General features: G+C 35.8%; 1 protein-coding gene across 2 annotated transcripts; it reads left to right on the top strand.

Moving 5' to 3' along the window:
* The first annotated feature begins 3758 nt into the window (after positions 1-3758).
* Positions 3759-20224, top strand: ark2ca (arkadia (RNF111) C-terminal like ring finger ubiquitin ligase 2Ca). Of its 2 annotated transcripts, XM_059542193.1 has the most exons (8): positions 3759-4001; positions 13053-13251; positions 13363-13488; positions 13687-13807; positions 17213-17317; positions 17393-17488; positions 17590-17693; positions 18730-20224. In XM_059542193.1, exons 1-8 carry the CDS (start codon positions 3941-3943, stop codon positions 18845-18847), a joined length of 930 nt encoding a protein of 309 aa, XP_059398176.1. In that variant the 5' UTR covers positions 3759-3940; the 3' UTR covers positions 18848-20224. The 2 variants fall into 2 exon arrangements, 1 of the variants encoding a protein (XP_059398176.1); XR_009428720.1 differs by lacking the exons at positions 13053-13251; positions 13363-13488; positions 13687-13807; ... (2 more) ...; positions 17590-17693; positions 18730-20224 and adding an exon at positions 5659-6434.
* Positions 20225-23444: the final 3220 nt, after the last annotated feature.

The raw sequence follows: 23444 nt of genomic DNA, 5'->3' as shown, positions 1-23444 counted from the left end.
CTTTTGTGAAGTCCCTTCAGAGTTCAAAGTGGACACATCTGTTACTAGTGACTGTGGACACTAGCAATCCCAGGATGTGTCATATCTACTCTTCCTGTGTTAGGAAAGAGCGCAGAGACAGTCCTGCACCCTCCAGGATGAAAGAGATGCATTTGAAGCTGATTATCATCATTTATTTGGTCTCATGTTCTAAATCTGTACGACTGACTTCCTTCAGTGGAGCACAGAAGACGGGGACAGATGCTGTCCATCTCCTAAAGTGATGTTAAACCACTAAAACTTGTGCATTATGTTCTGAATCTTCAGAAGTCTACCAGTAGCTTTGTGAGGAACGGCATTATTTAATGAAAATATTCTTCACCAGAGCTCTCAAACCTCATTTTCACTTTTGCAAATTCATATAGGCCTTATATACACTACAATTCAAAAGTTTGAGGTCAAGTAAGTTTTTTTTTTTGTTTTTTTTTAAGGATATTTCTGCTTTTATTCAGCAAGAGTGATTTAAATTGATCAAAAGTGACAGTTAAAACATTTTTAATGTTACAAGAGATTTCTTTTTCAGATAAATGCTGTTCTTTTCACCTTTCTATTTATCAAAGAATCGTGAAAAAAAGAATTCACAAAAATATTTAGCAGCACAACTGTTTTAAGTATTTATAATAATCAGAAATGATCTTGAGCAGTAAATCATCATATTAAAATGATTTCTGAAGATCATGTGACACTGAAGACTGGAGGAATGATGCTGAAAATACAGCTGGGCATCACAGGAATAAATTACCTTTTAAAACAGAAGACAGTTATTTTCAATTGTAATAATATTTTATGATATTACTGTATTTTTGATCAAATAAAAGCAGCCTTGGTGAGCTGAAAAGACTTTCAAAAACATTAATCTAACAGTCCCCAAAGTGTATTACGTTACATTTTTGGAACTTTCATTGTAAGAAAAAACTATTGTGATTCCACAAGAACCTCTCCTTCTGTCCTCCATGAATGAAGTTGTATGGGTTTGGAACGACGTAAGAGTGAGTAAATGGTGACATTTGAACTATCCCTGCTGTTGATTTATGAGGACATCATCATCATCCTCACCTGTCATGTGTCTTGTGTTTCCTGCTGGAAGGTTTTGTAATTTGAAATGGATTTAAGCATCCTAAAACAGCAATAATCCAACATCCAGAGAACAGAGAGAGGGTCCTGAACTCAAGATAAGTCACGTGATGTGAGGGGTTTGGGTTTTTATTAGATTTCCACTGCATTTAAAAAACACTTTCCCTTTAAATGAATCATGTTTCTCTATTTTTTGTTCATTTCAATTTGGCAGTATTTTAATTTAATGGCAAGAGTTTTTTTTTTTTTTTTTTTTTTTGCTTCTGCAAGCCTTCCATTTATGTAGGATAAATAAAACTATTTTAAGATAAATAAATAAAGATATTTAAAAAGTAAAATTGTGATTTCTTGTGTGTGTGCTTATTATTAAAATGAGTTAACAAACTTGTGAATGATTGAGTCTAACAGCTCAGAACAGCACAAACCTTTTATAATACAGACTCCAGTGTGGAAAAGCAGCCGCTGACCTCTGACCCCTAGGGGTCACAGCTAGGCAGCTGCCACTAGAGGCTCTGTTCATCCCTAATGAGAGAGAAATAGGAGTTTCCTTCATGCAGACACCCGCAGCTGTATGCTAATGTGAGCTCAGTCTGCTGGCGTCACACCAGAAAAAGTTTGATGGTATGAATTCAGCTCTGTTATTTATAGCCAAGATATTATAAGAGACTAAATTCAGTCTGAATAACCCTTTAGCCTAAAGCCTAAAGATATCTTTTAAGTTTTGGGGGGGGAGACGTCTCTTCTGCTCACCAAGGCTTATTTATTTGATCAAAAATACAGTAAAAATTATGAAATATTATTATAATTTAAAATAGCTGTTTTCAGTTTGAATATATTTTAAAATATAATTTATACCTGTGATTTACAGCTGAATTTTCAGCATCATTACTCCAGTCTTCAGTGTCACATGATCCTTAAGAAGTCATTCTAATATACTGATTTACTGTTTAGGAATTATTTCTGATTATCAATATTAAAACAAAGATTTTTGTGGAAACTGTTATTTGATACAAAAAAAAACAGTATTTATTTTAAATATAAATCTCTTAAATTTATCAATTTAATGCATCCTTGCTGAATAAAAGTATAAATTTTCTTAAAATAAAAATTTTACTGGCCCCAAATTTTTTAATGGTAGTGTATTTGCATACTTTTTTGTTTTTGTTTTGTTTTGACTTACTTTTGGGTAATTGACATTTCCTACAGTAACATCGAGTTAAACTATTTTAAACTTAACTCTATTGTGTTTATTATGACATTATAAAGTTTCTGGATGCTTTTATCTCATCATATGATGTTTGACCTGATGGAATGTTGTTTTCATTGACTTTTAGTTTTTATAAGAATGTTTTTGTCTGTAAAACTATATTTAGAGATTCACTTCATTCACATAAACAGGACATTGAGAGTTATATTTTTAAAAGCTGCTATTCTTTTGGTCAGCTCACTTTTAAAAGCTGTCAGTGTGATTCCATCAAAAGGCCATGAATTTGCACATGGTTCAATGTTGGGTTAAGATCTTTTAATTAATTAATAGACTGTTTTTGATTCTGTCCATAACATGCTTTAAGTACAGTGACTGTCAGAGAAAGGTTTCTTCATAACACGCAGTGTAATCAATGTTGAATGAGATGTGTTACTTTATAATTGGAGGAGCACAGAGAGAGAGGCTGAGGGTCTTCACAGGGGTCGTGGTGAGAAGTATGAACAGAAGGAGTAGAGATAATCACACTGTGTGTGTGTGTGTGTTTGGGGGAAGGGTTCAGGACTGACATATGGAGTGTATAGTCTTTCAGAGCCACCAACCCCCTTTATAGTCAACAGACTGTGTCTGTCTGTCTGTGATTTGCTCATGCTTTCTTTCAAAAAATATTTTTTTTAAACACAAATCAACAGGTTGATCATGTTTCTGTTGACCTTAACTTACTACAAACAAGAAATCTGAAACTGTGTTGACAACAGTTGTACACCAGTTACTTCAGACTGTTAAAAAGTTAATGTTACCCTCTTAAAAATAAAGGTTCTTTATAGTAATTTATGGTTCAATAAAGAACCTTTAACATATATAGAATCTTTCCATTCCACAAAGGGCTCTTTATATTGATAAAAGTTTCTTTAGATTATTAAAATGTTCTTCACAATATGAAAAATTGTATTTTAAGGACATGAAAGGTTCAATGGTTCTTCTGTCGCTTCACACAAAAAAACACACACACATTTTTAAGAGTGCGTGAGTTAAAACTAAAAAGGTGGTTTTGCCAAAAGTCTCCAAAGTGTAAGCCATCCAGTCAGTTTTTTTTCTGACTTTTTATTGTATGTCAGGTAAATATCATGTTCTTTGGATAATATTTAGGGTTAGGGTTTGTTCAAATCCTCAATTTAAGCCATTATTTGCTTATTTATTTATGTATGGTAAGGAACAACTTGTCACAGGAGCTGTAAATAGGTCATACCAGAATATTCACTGAACATAAAATAGACTGATTGCATAACCTTGAGTACTAAACACTGCAGTTTTTTTAGTTCTATTTTTCAAAACGTACTTGCACGCTGACGTCATAGTTTGCGAATCTTGACGCGTTTTGGTAGCTGAGCGTTTCCGCCGCGTCCAGAACGTCAAACCCCCTACAGCTAATTCACAAAAGACTCGCCGCCGTGCCGAGCGCTCTGATTGGCTGAGACCGGAGCCACAGGAAGCGGCGCTGGGCTCGCTGATTGGCTGCCGTTCTCTTTGTGTGCGGGCAGCTGGCTTCTGGGCTGCATTTTGAATGGTCTCGTATCGGAAGGCGAAGGTGTCCATGGGCAGCACAGCAACAAAGGAGCCAGGATGGTGTTAGTGCACGTCGGATATCTGGTTCTTCCCGTCTTCGGTTCGGTCAGAAGTAGAGGTAATTGCGGCTTTTTTCATGTGCGTTTGAGGATCGCGCGGAAATGATCAAAGGCTGCTGGCCTGGGGAAGCGACAAAAACACGGAGCGATTTGTTCAGTGGCGTAACAGTAAAGAAGATGTCCATCATATGTATATTCCAGACAGAGTGTGTTTTAATTTACTGGATATTTCGTTGTAGGGTCCCATTTTGGAAAACGCGTATCACGTTCCTGAGCGTCATCCTTTGTGTCAGTAATACAGAAACAACTCTAACGTTACGCGTTTATGCGTGGACATGTATTTGTCTTGCGTACAGCTCCTCATTGGGGCGCGTCAAACTAAAACTCTCTCGTTACAAGGTTTTTCAGCGCGATGCGACGAACACGAGCCTTCGTATTAGAAAGCGACATAGTTGCACTGTAGATAACGCGTTACGATCCGTTAAATTCCCTCACATCCGTTCCGCCGTGTGCGGTTTTGTTTATGAATAATTAAACATGGCTTCAGCAGTCAGTGTGCTGATGGGCAGCTGCAGTGCCACGAAACATCCTCATCTGAACCTTCTCACAAATTCAGCTTTAACAAGGCGAATGCGTGAAAAATCGCATCGTTTTAAAATCAAATCATCGATTGCCGCTTGAAATGTGTTTGATTCTGCTGGACTGGGGAAAAACACCTGGATCTAGAATCCCATCTTAGCTAGCCATGTCTGCGCTGGAAAAAAAAATGTGCGTCCATGTACACAGTATCTGTGCACGTCAATTATAATAATAGCAGAAATGCACCATTCTGCACCGGTATTTATATTTAAAATGCAGTTACCTCATAATCGTGGCATTTGTAGCCATGCTTCACCAGATGCTTTCGTATATCATATTTGCAATTAAATAATTCTAGTAGTATGTTATGCATTTTGTTGACCCCAATAGAAAATAAGATGCATGCATAAGTGCAACATAAAATAGTAGATGCAATGAGATGCATTGTGTTGAACCAGCATCTGTATATAAAATGTGTGGAAATAAATAATAGAGTAGTATATGCATTTTACAGTCACCGTCAGAAAAACAAATGCTTCAATATGTGTGCATTTGTATAACAATAATAAAATGAGGTGCATCTGTATTTAAAATGTGTGCAATTAAATTATATATTAGTATATACATTTTACTGTCACCCATTAGCACCAGCAGAAAAACAAGTGCATCGATACCAGAAATATGTATATAAAATTTATGCAATTAAATATAGTAGTTTATGCATTTTACTGTAACCAGCAGAAGAATAATGCATCAACATATTTGTCCAATAATAATATAGTAATTTTTTCGGTGCATTTTGTAGCCATGCTGCATCAGCATCTGTAAGTAAAATATGTGCAATTAAATAATATATTAGTGTGGGATATTTACTGTCACCAGCAGGAAAGCAAATGCATTGATGCTTAAAATATGCATTAAATATAGTGCTGTATGCATTTTACTGTCACACGTTAGCACCAGGAGACCCAAATGCATTGATATATGTGTGCAATAATAATAATAGTAATAATTTGAGGTGCATTTGTAGCCATGTTCTAGCACCGATGGTTTCATTGATTGTGCTTGTATTTGTTTCTATTTTCTTCCTTGTTCCATAGTCTGGGGGCTGATTCTACATACCGCATTTTTTTTCAGAGCTCTGTTCCCTTCCATTGTGTATCTAACGATCACCCGCCGCTGCTGTGCTATAGCCTCTGCCTGCCCTGCATCTAGCTGTGTTGTGACTCCCTCTTCTCATTCCCTCTCTTTCCATCTGAAGACGACATTACAAACAAACTCACTCATCCAGTGTAACAGACTGCAGAATAACACTCTCTCTTCTCTAGAAGAATCCTCTTGTCTTCTTATTTTTAGATGGTCATTGTTGCTAAAATAACAACTCATTGTAGCATTTAGCTTTTTTACGACTGTCATTGTGATTTGTCCCATTCTCGGTGTGGATAGACCAACATTTTTGCTGTAAATTTCTGTCAAGTGGATGCATTGGCCTCTCACTCGATTATAGCCGGGCTTGATCGACTCCTAAACACTGTCTCTGTCTTTTGGGAAGGTGTGCTGTGCCGGTGAGATTTGCCAGAGGGTTGGACTCAGAAACTTACTAGAGAAGCTTGATGTAAATTTTTCTAATTATGTATGTACAATTGGGATCGATAATATCTCACTCAGTGACCCTTCGCTCTGTAGGCTTTGCCTCCCTAGGGTTACCCATGAATGATTTAATCAAATTAAATCTATACCATCTTCCTTAAAGGAATAGTTTGCATAAATTCAATTCTTTCAGTATTTACTCCCCTTTATGTCATTCAACCCCCATATGCTGTTATTTGTTTTGTAGGAAATATAAAATGTTAAGAGGATATTGATGGGGCTCCAGAAAGGACAAATAATAATAATAAAATAATATATATTTTAATATTGCTATTTAAATTTTTATTCGTTTTTATTCACTTAATGTTACTTATTTCAGGCAACATTTCTTATTTTTAGTTTAAAAAAAATTCTTCTAATATTAATATTTGATTTCAGCTTCCCCACTAACAAAAATGGTTTTAGTAGTTTTGGGTAATGTCAATAACCCTGGTTTAAATGACGCATACACTATATTTCAGGTCTTCTGATGTCTTACGAGTGAAATTGAAGGTATTATTTACTCGTTTTCTTCGCTGCAGAACTCTGAAATCTCATTTGCATTCAGTGGTTTTGAAGGTCAAAAATGCAAATGGTTCTTTTATGGAACTAAATGTAAGTGAGTTTAAGATGGCTGTTTAAGGAAAACGGCTGTAGCATAGATCTAAAAAGACTTGTTTTGAGTTGCATGGGAAAATGACAGCATATGTGCATAGAATGACACGAGAGTGAGTGACTTCATATATAACGTCAGGTATATAATATATTTTTTTTACTTCCATTGATGTATTATCTTTAATGGTCTGAGCTTAATTAATCCTCAAAGAGCAACACATGGAAACCATAGAAATGCTGCGATTTCAAGACTTTAATGGTTAACATCAAACACCTTTTAGAAGAGCATACATCTTATGTCAGATATGTTTGATTTGATATGACTGTTAAAGTAATAGTTCACTTAAAAATTCAAATTTGTTGAAAATGTGCTCACCCTTTAGGACATCCAAGATATAGATTAGTTTTTCTTCATCAGAACAGGTTTGGAGAAATTTAACTTTACATCACCTGCTCAGCAATGGATCCTGTGCAGTGAATGGGTGCCGTCAGAATGAGAGTCCAAACAACTGATTAAAACATCACAATAATCCACACATCATTCCAGTCCATCAGTTAATGTCTTGAGAATTGAAAAGCTGTGTGTTTGTAAGCAGCAAATCCATCATTAAAGCATGTTTTCTTTAAACGGGTCCTCTATCCATCCTAATGCTTCCAGTGAAAAAGTCATCTCATCTGGATCAGGAGAGAAATCTGCACAGATCACAGCTTTTCACTTCTCAAGACGTTAACTGATGGACTGGAGTGGTGTTGATTGTGATGTTTTAATCAGCTGGTTGGACTCTCATTCTGACGGCACCCATTCACTGCAGAGCATCCATTGATGAGCAAGTGATGCCATGCTACATTTCTCCAAACCTGATGAAGAAACAAACTCCTCTACATCTTGGATGACCTAACAGTGAGTAAATGTTCAGCAAATGGTTTATTTTTAGGTGATCTATTCCTTTAAAGATGACTTAACTGGTGTATTTTAAGAAAGAAAGAAAAACAGTTGTCTTTAGTTTGAAGTAGTAAAAGGACTTGGAAGAAACAAAAACGAGTATCTAAGCATTAGTTGCTGGCTCTGGACTGGCACACTGCACCCGACCGTCACTCAAACAGCCCCTCATTCATTCGATTTGCCCATGCTGCAAAGCCAGCATTAGCCTAGCGCTACTGAGCGCTGTGCGAGTGCTAATGTCATCCACTTCACAGGGATCACTAGAACTGCACTGTAGAAGTCCTCCTAGTATGGAAATGTCTCTATTTCTTTGGTTGTGGTTCTCTGCCTTCTGTTCCTGTACTAGCCTGTAATGCATGACCATGTTTGTTATTTTACTCTTGATTTTGATTGTTTCTTTGGTTTGGAACATTGAACAGCAAACTCCAATGTATCTTTGTGTAGACATGTCCTGCTGTACTGACGTGTTGTAGCATACACATCTACCCATTGGATGCTGCTTCTGTTATGTTAACTTTATGGAGCATGGTTGGGCCTTGCCTTCGCTCTTTATTTGCATGGAATTATTATTACTATTATTATGATCACACAATTCCACTCATACTAATATTTTCCAATAAAGACTGTAGATATTCCCTTAACCCTCAGTGTGCTCTCTGCTGATTTTCATGTTCCCTGAAACCCCTCCTACTCCACGCTATGGCCTCTTTGGCCCCTCCCTCCAGTCTTCACTCAGCTCCTCCCACTTGCCAGAGTGAATCATGGGAAATGTGCACTCCCAAATATGCAGTAGTCACTTCAAGTCTCACACACATCCCATCTGCATCTCACTGTCTGACCTCCTGCATTAGAGTATCTCACCTTCGTTCTAGTTTTTTCTGGAGAAATGGGGTTCGAGTGAAAATCAATGCGTAAAGTCTACTTGATGTCAGAAATGAATGAATTTATATTCTTTATATGCATAATTTTGTTATAATCCATCTCCTCTCCAGTCATTTTGGTCAACTTTTGACAGACAATGACAGAAATGCATTACCATTAAAAAGTTTGGGGTCAGCAATTTTTTTTTATTTTTTTTTTATTCATCAGATATTTTTGTTTTCAGAAAACAATAATAATAAGAACTGTTCTTGAGCAACAAATTAACATATAAGAATGATTTCTGAAGATCATGTGACACTGAAGACTGGAGTAATGATGCTAAAAGTTTCAGCTTTGATCACAGGAATAAATTACATTTTAAAATGTATTCATACAAGTATAAAAAAATAAGTTATTTGAAACTTAAATAATATTTCACAATTTTTAGTGTTTATTTTTTAATATTATTATCTTTCCAAATAAATGTGACCTTGGTGAGCAGAAGAGACTTTCTATTCAAAGCATTTAAAAAATAAATCTTACCAACCTAAAACTTTTGAACAGTGGAGTACATCAGATTATGAAATTAAAATGGTCAAATGGCTTTTCATGTTGATTTTAAGGTACCTGAGGTTCAATCTGGTTAGCTAGTTCTTATAATGTTTATTCCTACACATTTTTGATGGTTTAAATGGATGACCATCATAAACATATATAGTTATTTTAATTACTGTATGCAAAAGACTTGTGTTTCTAAAGCCTGCAGGGGAAACCAGCCTAAATAAAGGTAGATTAGGAATTAGTTAAAAGGATCATGGGATAGAAAGTGTTAAAGGTTAAGGGTCAGGCAGGAAAAACACATCTGAATGAGGTTTATTCTCAACAGATTTGATTCATTAATCAGGTTTAGGTGATGACCTTTATTTCTAATGATGGAGGTCATACAGTTTTTTCAGTCTATAAATGTCATAATCTCAGATAGAAGAGTGCATGGTTAACTAGAGACTCACAATGTGCAGTATACAGCACTATTATTCACTGATCAATATTTTTGCCTGGGTCTGTGAGGGAAGCAGAGAAACAGGATCATTAGAATTCAGAGTGTGTGAACTGCACTCATACGTTTCTGCTGATCTAAGAGTTTTGCTTGAATTTCTGGAGCCCTGGGGAATATTTCCCGCTGAGAAAATCGCCGGTTTCTCCTCTTTTCTCTTCTCCAAAGACACCATGAAATGAGAAAATAGTGATTCCATATCAACAGTTTCTGCACTTTTGCACTCGGAAAATTCCATCTTCTCCTCCAAACGTGAGTGTGTTTCCTTTTCCCCCAGGGCAAGAGATTTCAGAGCATTTTTAAATCTTTTTCATGACCTTTTACCACTTGATTTTGTCCTCATATTCACCTCAGAAAAAAAAATGCAATTCAAAACCAGCAGTTTCCTACAAAATACTGCTTGAAACCAGAGATACTGAACAATCAAGAGTTCAGAATGTACTACAGTTGAAATGGCATTTCTGTCATTTATTGTAGAACACATGATGATTATTAAAAAAAATGTCTTTTGTTTTTATTTTTTCCATATAATCAAAGTCAGTGGGGTCCAAAAATATCAATCTTTTTTTTTTTGCATTTGGGAGATGAAACATCATGCACGTTTAGAACAACATGATGGCACAATTGTAATTTTTGGGTGAGCTATTCCTTTAAGGCAGAGGTCAGATTCGTGCTTTTGTTTTTTACCATTACATTTTGGGAAACATGACCAATAGTGTTCACAAACTGAACAGTCAGACATTGCAAGCATGCAGTCCAGTTATATATATATATATATACTTTACATGCATTATTGCATTTCTGTGGCTGTACCAAACTTCAGTACTCAAGAAGGGATGATGGAGTTACTCACTTAATTATTTGAACATGAAATAACACACTTTAATTGAACCATATGGTCAAGATCTTAAATGTAACTTTAAAAAAGTTACTTGTCAAACATATAGATGAATGCATTTGAGATTGATTTGGAATATTTTATAATGTGAGAAGAAAGAAAGATGACACTGGCCAAGCTTTAAGTATGTGCATGTATTTACAACACTGTTCAAAAACTGTTTGGGGTCAGTAAGATGCATTTTTAAAGAAAACTGTATTTTTATTCAGCAAGGATGCACTGAAATTCAACTTGACACAAATGCTCTTCATTAGAACTTTTTATTAATAAAAAAAATGCAAATATTATCAATGATATCAACAGCGGTTTAAGAAATGTTTCTTTGTCAGCATGTTAGAATGATTTCTGAAGATCATGTGACATGCACTGAAGACTGGAGGAATGATGCGGAAAATTCAGCTTCACATCACAAATTACATTTTACAATATATTACAATAGAAAAAAAGTTCAATTAAATTGCACAAATATTTTAAAATATTACTGATTGTACTGTATTTTTGATCATAAATGTAACCTAAATGGTGAGCAGAAGAGATTTCTGAAGAAACTTTTTTTAAAAGTCTTCCAGACCTTAACCTTTGAATAGTAGTGTATATATAGCCATGCAAGTTTGTCTTATTTCATATCATTACAGTTTAACAAATATCTGACTGCAAAACTCAAGTATTCCAAAGATCTGTTTAATAACATTTAAAGGCTTTATGGCATCACCAAAGCAGGATTATGTTAGGAAATAGCTATCTTTGAAAATGTGTGTGTGTGTGTGTGTGTGTGAAAGCGAGAGAGAGAAAGCTACACAGCTGAATGGTTAAAATAGAGGTTTGAGGAGCAGCTGTCAAACAGTCCCTCTCTCCCTTTCCCCTCCCCCTCCTCAATCCCATCATCCCCTCCTCCTCTGTGTGTCCCTGAAACCCCCCACCCCTCCATCTGTCTGTTATGTCCAGCCGCGTCCACTCTCATAAACACCTCTCATTAGGGCCAATCCACCTTATTTTACAAAGCAGATCCAAGTTTTTTTCAGTGAATGATTTTCTGTGAATGCACATAAAACACATTATGATAATAAATGCATTAAATAATTTAATAGATTTATTAAATAATCATGGTAATAAATTAAAATATATATGATAATAAATACCAGTTTGCAATATCAAGCAGCATAACGGACTGTTTTTCAATGGAAGTGCATGTAAGAAAGAAATGCTTTGACAAGTCATAATTTTGACTTTAAAACGTACAGTTATGATATTCTATGTCATAATTACGGAAACTATTCATAATTGTGAGGGGTTAATAGACACATATCATCACAAGTCATAAATATCAAGTCAAAAAGTTGAAATGATCACATACTAAGTCATAATTGACATTGTAAGTTTTATGAAATAAGTCAAAATTATATTATTTATGAATAATAATGAGATAAAAGTTTAAATTGTGACATACGGAGTCACAATTATTATATGCTAAGTCCATTAGGACAAAGTCAAAATAATGACATACTACACTGAAATTCTAAGATGAAGGTTTATGACTTAGTATGTCATCATTTAGACTTTTGATCTAATAATTGACTTTCATGGAGTAAGTAAGTCTTGGCTTCAGTTAAATAAAGAACGGGTAATATTCTCTAACGCAGGACATCCATCAGAATGACCTCTGGTTCTGCTTCATGTCCCGCTGATAAGATAATACACCACATCACACATTTACCATGCTAACCACAGTTATACCAAATTACCATTGTTACAGCAGATATTATTTCTTCTGTAAAAATGTACGTTGAATGTAAAAAGTTACTTTTAGAATTTATTTACTGTTATTTTGTTTTTTTCTCAGTTTTTGTAAATTAACGTTTTTCTGTAGTAACAACAGTATTTTTTATATTAACATTTTTCACTATTTAATTTTTTTTTATTTATTGTTGTTTATTATTTTGTAATTTTATGTATTATTTTCATGTTTTACTGATGACTAATATTTAATTATAACAGTATCTCTGTAATAACACTAGCTGTATTTTATTTATTTATATTATTATTTCATTCGTTCATTCATTAATATTATATTATTATTATTTTCATGTTTTAGTGATGACTAACAGTAACAAGTTCTTCTGTAATAACAATAGCTTCAGTAAATGTGGTATTTCAGCAGGATCTATTGTTACCATGGTCAAAATGTGTGTGTTTCTCATGTTTAGAGTGGAATAATAATGTACTGAATACTGCATCTTATGCTAAATGCTGCATACTGTTTAAAAAAATAAAAAATTAAAACTTTTACTTGTGAAAAGAAAACTTTTACATTTTAAAAAGCTGCATGCTAGGATTGCTGCCACATAACTTCTGTTTTTCACACAATGTCGCTAATCTCTGATGGATTCTGTGGACTCTCTCTCTCTCTCTCTCTCTCTCTCTCTCTCTCTCTCTCTCTCTCTCTCTCTCTCTCTCTCTCTCTCTCTCTCTCTCTCTCTCTCTCTCTCTCTCTCTCTCTCTCTCTCTTCTGTGTGATTGCTTATCCCATACAGGAGCACATTTTAGCAGGCACCAGCATAGTCATGCTACCTCGTGCCGGCATTTCCACCTGGCTGCTACGGCAACACCGCTGCCTGCTGAGTTCCCGCCCCCACCCCTTGCTCCGCCTCAGTACCAGGAAGTCCCGCCCCCTTTCCTACCTCAGGCCTTACAGCAGCAATACCTCATCCAGCAACAGCTACTGCAACGCAGGTTCAAAACACACGTCCACATGCACCTTTCATTAAGATAAAAGACACATTAAGGAAAAACACAAACAATTGATAAATAAAAGGTCTATTTTATTCCTCTCTATCTCTTCAGACGCACACAGGAGCGAGTCCCAATGAACACTCATCGGTTACGCCCAGGATACGAATATACTCCGCCCCTTCATGTCCCTCAGCCAATCCCACAGCAGCCCAGATACCTGGCGGAAGGCACTGACTGGTGAGTCAGTATTTTTTTTTCTCTGAATTGTAATAAAGAAGGTAAGCCTCCATAGTAAACAAACTTCCTTGTTTAGTTTAGGAATTATCTTTATGGTCAAAAAGGGAAAATAATGTACCACACACAAATTCCCTGCTGCTGATTGTGTTGTTTTTAAATTGAAAACTCTTAATAAAAGGAAAATGTGTGTTTTTTTAGGGATCTGAGTGTGGAAGCAGGTGTGCCACATCAGTATCCTCTGCAGCAGATCCCTCAACCCTACCAGCATTACCTGGCCTCTCCCAGAATGCACCACTTACCCAGAAACACCTCCCAAGTGGTGAGTGTGTGTGTGTGTGTATGTGTATGTGTGTATATATATATATATATATATATATATATACACAGTCGTGGCCAGAAGTTTTGAGAATTACAGAAATATTGGAAAGCGGAGAAGTTGCTGCTTAAGTTTTTATAATAGCAATTTGCATATACTCCAGAATGTTATGAAGAGTGATCAGATGAATTGCATAGTCCTTCTTTGCCATGAAAATTAACTTAATCCCAAAAAAACCTTTCCACTGCATTTCATTGCTGTCATTAAAGGACCTGCTGAGATCATTTCAGTAATCGTCTTGTTAACTCAGGTGAGAATGTTGACGAGCACAAGGCTGGAGATCATTATGTCAGGCTGATTGGGTTAGAATGGCAGACTTGACATGTTAAAAGGAGGGTGATGCTTGAAATCATTGTTCTTCCATTGTTAACCATGGTGACCTGCAAAGAAACGCGTGCAGCCATCATTGCGTTGCATAAAAATGGCTTCACAGGCAAGGATATTGTGGCTACTAAGATTGCACCTAAATCAACAATTTATAGGATCATCAAGAACTTCAAGGAAAGAGGTTCAATTCTTGTAAAGAAGGCTTCAGGGCGTCCAAGAAAGTCCAGCAAGCGCCAGGATCGTCTCCTAAAGTGGATTCAGCTGCGGGATCGGAGTGCCACCAGTGCAGAGCTTGCTCAGGAATGGCAGCAGGCAGGTGTGAGCGCATCTGCACGCACAGTGAGGCCAAGACTTTTGGAAGATGGCCTGGTGTCAAGAAGGGCAGCAAAGAAGCCACTTCTCTCCAAATAAAACATCAGGGACAGATTGATCTTCTGCAGAAAGTATAGTGGACGGACTGCTGAGGACTGGGGCAAAGTCATATTCTCCGATGAAGCCCCTTTCCGATTGTTTGGGGCATCTGGAAAAAGGCTTGTCCGGAGAAGAAAAGGTGAGCGCTACCATCAGTCCTGTGTCATGCCAACAGTAAAGCATCCTGACACCATTCATGTGTGGGGTTGCTTCTCATCCAAGGGAGTGGGCTCACTCACAATTCTGCCCAAAAACACAGCCATGAATAAAGAATGGTACCAAAACACCCTCCAACAGCAACTACTTCCAACAATCCAACAACAGTTTGGTGAAGAACAATGCATTTTCCAGCACGATGGAGCACCGTGCCATAAGGCAAAAGTGATAACTAAGTGGCTCGGGGACCAGAATGTTGAAATTTTGGGTCCATGGCCTGGAAACTCCCCAGATCTTAATCCCATTGAGAACTTGTGGTCAGTCCTCAAGAGGCGGGTGGACAAACAAAAACCCACTAATTCTGACAAACTCCAAGAAGTGATTATGAAAGAATGGGTTGCTATCAGTCAGGATTTGGCCCAGAAGTTGATTGAGAGCATGCCCAGTCACATTGCAGAGGTCCTGAAAAAGAAGGGCCAACACTGCAAATACTGACTCTTTGCATAAATGTCATGTAATTGTCGATAAAAGCCTTTGAAACGTATGAAGTGCATGTAATTATATTTCAGTACATCACAGAAACAACTGAAACAAAGATCTAAAAGCAGTTTAGCAGCAAACTTTTTGAAAACTAATATTTGTAATTCTCAAAACTTTTGGCCACGACTGTATGTATATATATATATATATATATATATATATATATATATATATATATATATATATATATATATATATATATATATATATATATATATATATATTAGTAAGCACTGTTGGGAACGTTACTTTAAAAAAGTAATTATAGTTACTCACTACTTGTTCCAAAAAGTAACTGAATTACTCTATAATAAAAGTAACTCGTTACCAGGGAAAGTAACTATTTGCGTTACTGTTTAAAAAAAAAAAAGTTGCTATATGTCAAAGAATTTGTATTTTTTTTAGCAGTTTTAACAAGTCAGTTGAAATGAGTAGAACAGACAGGTGTTCGTACATAACTTTCGATATTTATTGCATGTCAACAGACAGCAAGAGTTTTATCCTGCACTTCAAATATTATCTTTGTAAGAAAAGTGCTTTTGGCCACTAGCTTTGTAGATGCGTGTGTCGTTGTAAGATGCTTCATTAAATTAGAGTTGCTTACAACGGATGTCGACAAAGTCTTCGCTCCTGGACATAATATACACATTACATGTACGTTCTTGCCATTGACCACAATGAATTTGAAGTAGTGCTTATATCTCCAACTTGAAAATGCTAATTTATCATCGGATTGCTCCTGACTCGCCATCTTTGCTGCTGCTGCGAAGCTGTTGCTTGTGTGTGTGTGTGTGGCGCCGCTGGCATGTGTGTAAAAACACTGGCTTTGATTGGCTAGCATGAAACACATGACTCTGCCTTAGCCAATCATAATCGCTTATCTCGTTATTAACCCACCTCCTCACTCGCTGTTTGAGCCAGGGTTGCGTTCGGATTATACAGTTTATTCAATCAATGCATAGTAACGCACCGCATTTAACGTCCAGTAATGTTAACGGCGTTGTAACGACGGGAAAAGTAATTGGTTAGATTACCCCGTTACTGAAAAAATAACGTTGTTACCTACCGTTTAAAAGAACGGCGTTATTACAAACACTGATAGTAAGTGCAAGTGTTGAATGTGGTCAGAGCTGGGTAGATTACTTATGAATTGTAATCAATTACTGATTACAGATTACATGACAAAATTTGTAGTCAGTAATATAATCTCTTAGATTAGACATTTTTGGTAATGTAATCTGATTACTTTTGGATTACATTTAGATTACATTCGTGCTAACCCTTATTTGATAGCACATATATTGAATTAGCCTAATCTTTTACTATTTTGACATACACAAAGAAAAAATATATTCCACAAAATATATTTAATTCACCAACAAGAGCCAAAATTGCTTATTTTTCTAGTGCAATGTGTGGACAGTTAACACTTTCAAAATACTAACACAATGTACCGTGCTGTTAGTGTTTGCTAGTAACACTGAATAAAACTTATAATTAATAACTTATAATTAAGTAAATTTAGAAAACAGCTACACTACAAAAGCCAATATTAAAAAAATATTTAATCTAATAAAACACTAGAAGTGCATTTGAATGTATCAATGAAAGAAAAAATAGCTACATTGCAAACATGAATTTTGAAAAGACTAAAAAAGGAAGAAAAAAAAGGCAATTTAGGAGAATCAATGAATTGTGAACATCTTATTACCATTGTGTAAATGAAATGTAATCATGTAATCCATAAAAAAGTAACTGTAGTCTGATTAAGAGTAGAAAAAGTAGTTTACTCTAATTACAAGTACTTGAGTTTTGGAATCTGATTACGTAATCCAGATTACATGTAATCCGTTACTACCCAGCTCTGAATGTTATGCTCAAGTGTTTTACTCATGTATGCTGTGTTTTCTGCAGGTTGTCCATGAGATCAGGAATTATCCGTATCCACAGCTTCATCTGCTGGCTCTGCAGGGCTTTAGTCCTAGCAGACACTCGTCTGCTGTTCGGGAGAGTTATGAGGTAAAGCACACAGACAGATAAACAGTAACTCACATATGTTCATGCTTTGCTGTATTTAACACTGATTTTGTGCAGGAGCTGCTGCAGTTGGAGGATCGATTGGGAAGCGTCAGCCGAGGGGCCATACAGACCACCATAGAGAGATTCACCTTCCCGCACAAATACAAGAAGGTACATACACACACTGTTCACATTCACACTTTTATCTTCAAGTCCAGCCTACAGTTTTCTGCTGCTAACACGCTGGTGTTTGTGTTTGTTTGTGTGTGTAGCGGAAGCCGCTGGATCTGAAGTATTATGAGAGTGAGGAAGAGTCAGATGTGGATGAGAAATGCACCATCTGCCTCTCCATGCTGGAGGATGGAGAAGATGTCAGGTAGTGTATAATACAGATGACACTATACACCTACATTCACAAGTCCAGGAGCAGTAAGGTGTTTTAATGCATTGGAAAGAAGTCTCTTCTGCACACCAACATTGCATTTATTTAGTCAAAAAATACAGTGATATTGTAAAATATGATTACAATTTAAAAAAAACTGCTGTTTTGTATTCAAATTTGTTAAAATGTAATTTATTCCTGTGATGTGCAGCTGTATTTTTAGCATCATTCCTCCAGTCTTCAGTGTCACATGATCTTCAGAAAGCATTCTAATATGATGATTTGCTGCTCAAGAAACATTTCTGATTATCATCAATGTTGAAAACAGCTGTGCAGCGTCATATCTTTGTGGAAACCATGATCATTTTTGAAATGGAAATCTTTTGTGGCATTATATCAATCTAATGGATCCTTCCTGGAGAAAAGTATTAATTAAAAAAAAAAAAAAATTAAAAAAGAATCTGACCCCAAACTTTTGAACAAAAGTATTACACCAGGGATTTTTCAGGAGATTGAGTTGATAAAAATATAATAATTGATTGCATGCAAATGTCTTGTTAAATTATCAACATATTAACTCAAAACCACAGGAGGTATTTAGACTGACAAGTTTGAATTGGCTTTTATTCTTGTATTCAAATTTTTTGTTTAGTAATTTGTTTATATATATATATATATATATATATATATATATATATATATATATATATATATATATATATATATATATATATATATATACAATTTAATATTTTATTTATTTCAGTTCAAGTAATGGTTTTAGTTGTTGTTTTAAATGTTATGTTTAACAACTTACAAAGGGATATTCTTTTTTTTTAATCATTTTATTTTTATTTTTATATTTTTAATATCTTTAGTCTTATTTAACAATAACAACACTGCAAAGTGCATAATACAGGATGCCCACATCTAAACACAACAATAACAGAGCGTCAAAATACAAAATGCTGTATGCTAATGTAGCTCCACTCGTCCTAATAAACCATTTATCTGTCTCTTCTGTTTTCAGGCGGTTACCCTGTATGCATTTGTTCCATCAGGTGTGTGTGGATCAGTGGTTGGCCACCAGTAGGAAGTGTCCCATCTGCAGAGTGGACATCCAAGCACAGCTCTCCCTCGAGAGCTGAAATAACACGCATTGACAAATAACTTACACACATGCTGTCTTTCGCTCTTATACATCCACTGACATTTCCATCCACACACACACACTGTATATTACCTATACACGTGTATGATGAGCCATCCAACACACACTAAACACACACTCACTCGCTTTACTGAGCCAATGACAATAACTGACACTACACACACTCTCTCTCTTTCTCTCTCTCTCTCTCACACACACACACACACACACACACACACACACGTGCTGGTAGAAACTAAAGGGTCTATCGCGAGGAGTGATTCTGTCTGTAGGGAAATGGTGTGTGTCCGTAGCATATGTGTGTGTATTTGTGCAATTCCTTAAGCCATGAACTTTACTAAAGACCCTCAGCTTGCATACAATACACACACACACACACACACACACACAATTACATGCTATTTATAATATATACACAATGGCGGATAAGACACTGTCAAATCTTGCTGCTGGAGTGTGTGTGTCCACTGTATTTCTTATCTGCAATACTGCTTTAGTCTTACGCACTGGAGCTACTCCGGCTTGCATTTGTGTGCTTGTTCACCATTTTGGTGCGTGTGTATCGTATGTGTGCTAATATTTTCATGGGTTAGCGGTGTACGACAGTGCATGTAGAGAAGCCAAAAAAAACATGCAATGACAACGAAAAATATGAAAACACAAAAGTAACTCATTTCCGAGACAGCAGGAGGAGGGCTGTTGTCTTACACAAAACAAAGTAGGCAGAGAATGTTGTGATTGGTGGATTTGTGTAGATAGGCGCAGTAGTAGTTGCATGCATCTGTGCTTGGGTTGTTGTTTCAAGGTACACCTGAAAGTATGCGTGTGTGCGCAAATGCATGGATGTGTATTAGCTCCTTTAAGCTGTGAAGATCCGTAACATTATCAGACTCATGTAGCGTGTGTGTGTGTGTGTGTGTGTGAGTGAGAGAGACCCTGCCATGACCTTTGACCCTAAATGCCTACTAAAAAAAAGCACATGTGAGCATAGCTGAAGTGCCCGGCCTCACTCTGGTGCTGCGCTGCCATGATTACTGTATTTATTATTGGTATTTAAAACATGCAGTGTTTGGAGGGGGACGGGGCTTGTGCGTGTCCGACCGTGTTCTTGTGTAACGGGTGTCCCCTCGTAGTTGCTATGCTGGTTGCTATGCTGTATTGCTAGAACTACAATGTAGAATGTGGTGTGATAGAGGACCATCCGCCAGCAGCACACAAGTGGGACTAGACAGATGGACGCAATGCAGGAATTACTTGTATTTGTCCCGAAACATACGCTGGTACTTTTTTGTTTCAGCTCAAATGTCGAGAATCTTGCAGAGCAAGTTAAAGTTAGCTAATATGTTGAAATGTTTATAGCACATCTGGTTTAAACGCTGTCGCCCCTTGAGCACTGAAGGTTGCAGAAATGCACATGATACAATGCGTTTGTTTCTGGCATTTAACTGTTTTCAAGTTTAATTCTGACGACTTGCAACAAGGATTTTCTTTTTATATGGATATTGTTTTTCCTGAAATGTCTGGTTTAATTTAGCTTGAAATGTAAACTTGGCAATTTCACTTGGCAATTTGTCTGTTTCAGGGTGTGTTCATAATCTTGCAGTCTACCCTACATAAGTAGTTAACTATGGAAGCTTGTTTCCATTATGGGATAAAAAAATTATAATAATAATTTGTAATTGTGACTTTTTATCTCATAATCTAGACATTTTTTTCACACAACTCAAAAAAAATAAATTTGATTTGCAACGTATAAACTCGGAATTGTGGAAAAACCCACAATTGCGGGAAATGAAGTCTAAATTGTGAGGAATATATATATATTATATATATATACAGCCAATGAGCTGCATTTTTTTCCTGTGCGTTGGCTCCTCCCCCTAGTGTTCTGTGTGCTGATTGGCGGATGATGGCTCGTGTTGATCGTTTACACAGGGTTATGTCCATTGAAATGCCTTAAGTATTTAACAATCATAATTTATTACTAACTGTAGATATCGTGGGTACGTATTTAATTTTGTATAGTTTCTTTTTTTTGCAATGGAATCATATTTTATTTATGTAGAAATAACACAAAATAATTAAAACTCTTACCTCATGTTTGAGTTGGTTTGCGGGAATGCTTCGCATGCGGTTGGTCGTGTTCGTGTGTTTCTCCCTTTGGTGCTGTGACCTTACTGACATTCCGCTTGCTGATTGGTCAGACACGGCAGCTGAGTGAGAGTATTATGGGTTTTGATTCGCTGTCCTGTTTGCACTCTTAGTTTTCCAAGGCCACCCTCTCACTGGCATTGTTTTGACCACTATGGTGACCTTTGCAACACAATCTTTCTCTCTTTCTCTTCTCTCTGTAAGTCTTTCTTACATTGTTAATGTTTACACGATCTTTCTGTCTCTTGTCTCATGTCTGTCTATACTCTGTCTCTCTGTGTTTAAGACTCTTATTCTTGTTAATGTTTACATCCTCTACTTGCTTGCTTTCTCGTGTCATAAATTGTTAATGTTTACATTTTCTCATTTTCTAAGGGTGTGTTCGAAGTCTAATGAGATGCCCTACACCAAGGCAGCATACTAACTGAAAAGAAACCTTTTAAGTGACCAAATTAACACCAAGTGCACAAGAGATCTGACTTAGAATTTAAGATACACTGGAACTGGTGTAGAAATTTTCACTCAGAAAATTCTAGAGAAAAAACATGTGAGTCGCATATTGAATTAAACATGCATATTTATGAAAAACAAAACTTTTTTTTGTAAAGCATTCTTAAATGTGTGGTAAAGCATCAATCTGGATTATTTGCAATTGATAAAAAAAGTTGTTTTCAGTGTAGTTTCATATTAGCATATTGCTAAGCTAGCAAAGCGCTATGCTTAAAAATTAGTAGCGTGCATACATATTGGTTAAAATAGTCAATTGTTAATTGCATGGAACTGTTTTTATCAATATTTTTGGGGACTGAATGGATTATAGTTATTTTGCCCACATTCTCCACCAGTTTTTGTAGTGGAGCCTGTCGCAATGCTTCTCTTGTAATCTTAGTCACTGCATAAGAATCTTGCATATGGTGCTGTCTAGTCTAAATAGGAGGCTCACTAGATTTTGGAACTAGCACATTTTTTTTGCAATCTTTCATTCCTTGTGCCTATTTCTGTTTTATTCTTAATCTTCATCTCTGTTATTGTCAGTCAGTGCTTTCAGACTGTCTCCAGGGCATATGAATCCTCTTTCGTCCAAAAATATTTTGCCAGTCTCTCTCTCTCTCTCTCTCTTCTTCTCTCTCCCTGTTTCATGGCAGGGTCAGGACTAACGGACTATGATAAAGCACAACAGATTTTAATGCATGTTTTTCTCAGGTTTGAATATATACATGACTAAATAAACTAAATATACAGCTACATAGAGAAAATAAAGACTAGTGCAGATGTTCTACTAATGATATTAGAGGATTTTTTTTTTTTGCTGCTGCTTGCATTTAAAATACAAAAAAAAAAGAAAGAAAAAAAGACATTAATAATAATGTTGTCCTAAAAGTGCCAGTGACAGGGGTGCCGACTGCTGTGGGTGTTTTTTCACTAGCGGATTTTCTAGCAGAATATAGACTATTTATCATTCATATTAAAGCAATAGCGCCTCCTGCTGGTGTGACTGCTAGTACGTAACTGGTTGAGTAAAAAAAAAGTCTGTGTAAAATGTTAGAACTCTCTTTTGGTGGAATTTTTGTACCTTATTTATTACTACTACTAATGATGAATTTAAAAGTGGCATTGCTAAAATGTTTTTGCTTTAATTTTGTTTAATTTCAAAGCTTGTACATTATCCTTTTTGTATGTGCAAATTTTGTAATAAAATTGTTTAAATGCTTAAACATCTGTTTTGTGTCTTGCATTTTCACATTTTGCTTTCAATTATCTTTCTATTTCAAAACTTATATCAATTATAAAATCCAGCTGAATCATAGCGGCATCTGGTTTTACATGGTTTCTAGCTGGTCCACGTTAATTTAGATGTTGTGGACAAACTTAGGCACTTTGTACAAGCTAATTTATTATATAAACATTGTTTAATTTATTAGAATTCTAAATCACTCAATATGTTGATGAAGCAGTAAATTCATCTTAACCCTAGAGGGCCAAACACTCTTTTAAATGCCTAACAAGACCATCAATATAAACATTTGAATGTACACTCAATTATAATATCATCTTTGGCATTTATTTGTGAATATATTCAGTAAAAGAGACGAGAGTGAATCTATCACCTGTAATATGCTCATTTATTTTTAATGATTTATGAAACATTACATTCTCTACTAACAAAGGAATACATAATTCACTCTCACTTTTCTCTAACACTGTTGTATGTGTGACACAGATGAATCATCAGTAGAGTCAATGTGAAACTGAGTTTTCAACCCAAATTACTTGTAATGTGCTGATAGTTTTAGTAAGTTTTTAAAAATGTTTTTTAAAAATTCCTTTTTGTTCTCCAACGCTTTATTTATTTGATTAAAAATACAGTAAAACACTTAAATTATTCGATAATATTATCGATTTAAATACATGTAAAAATTTTG

Source organism: Carassius carassius, chromosome 47 (genome assembly GCF_963082965.1).
Source record: "Carassius carassius chromosome 47, fCarCar2.1, whole genome shotgun sequence".
Classification (NCBI taxonomy): domain Eukaryota; kingdom Metazoa; phylum Chordata; class Actinopteri; order Cypriniformes; family Cyprinidae; genus Carassius; species Carassius carassius.
The sequence above is the reverse complement of the archived record's forward strand: the minus strand, read 5'-3'. Positions and strand labels throughout refer to the sequence as shown.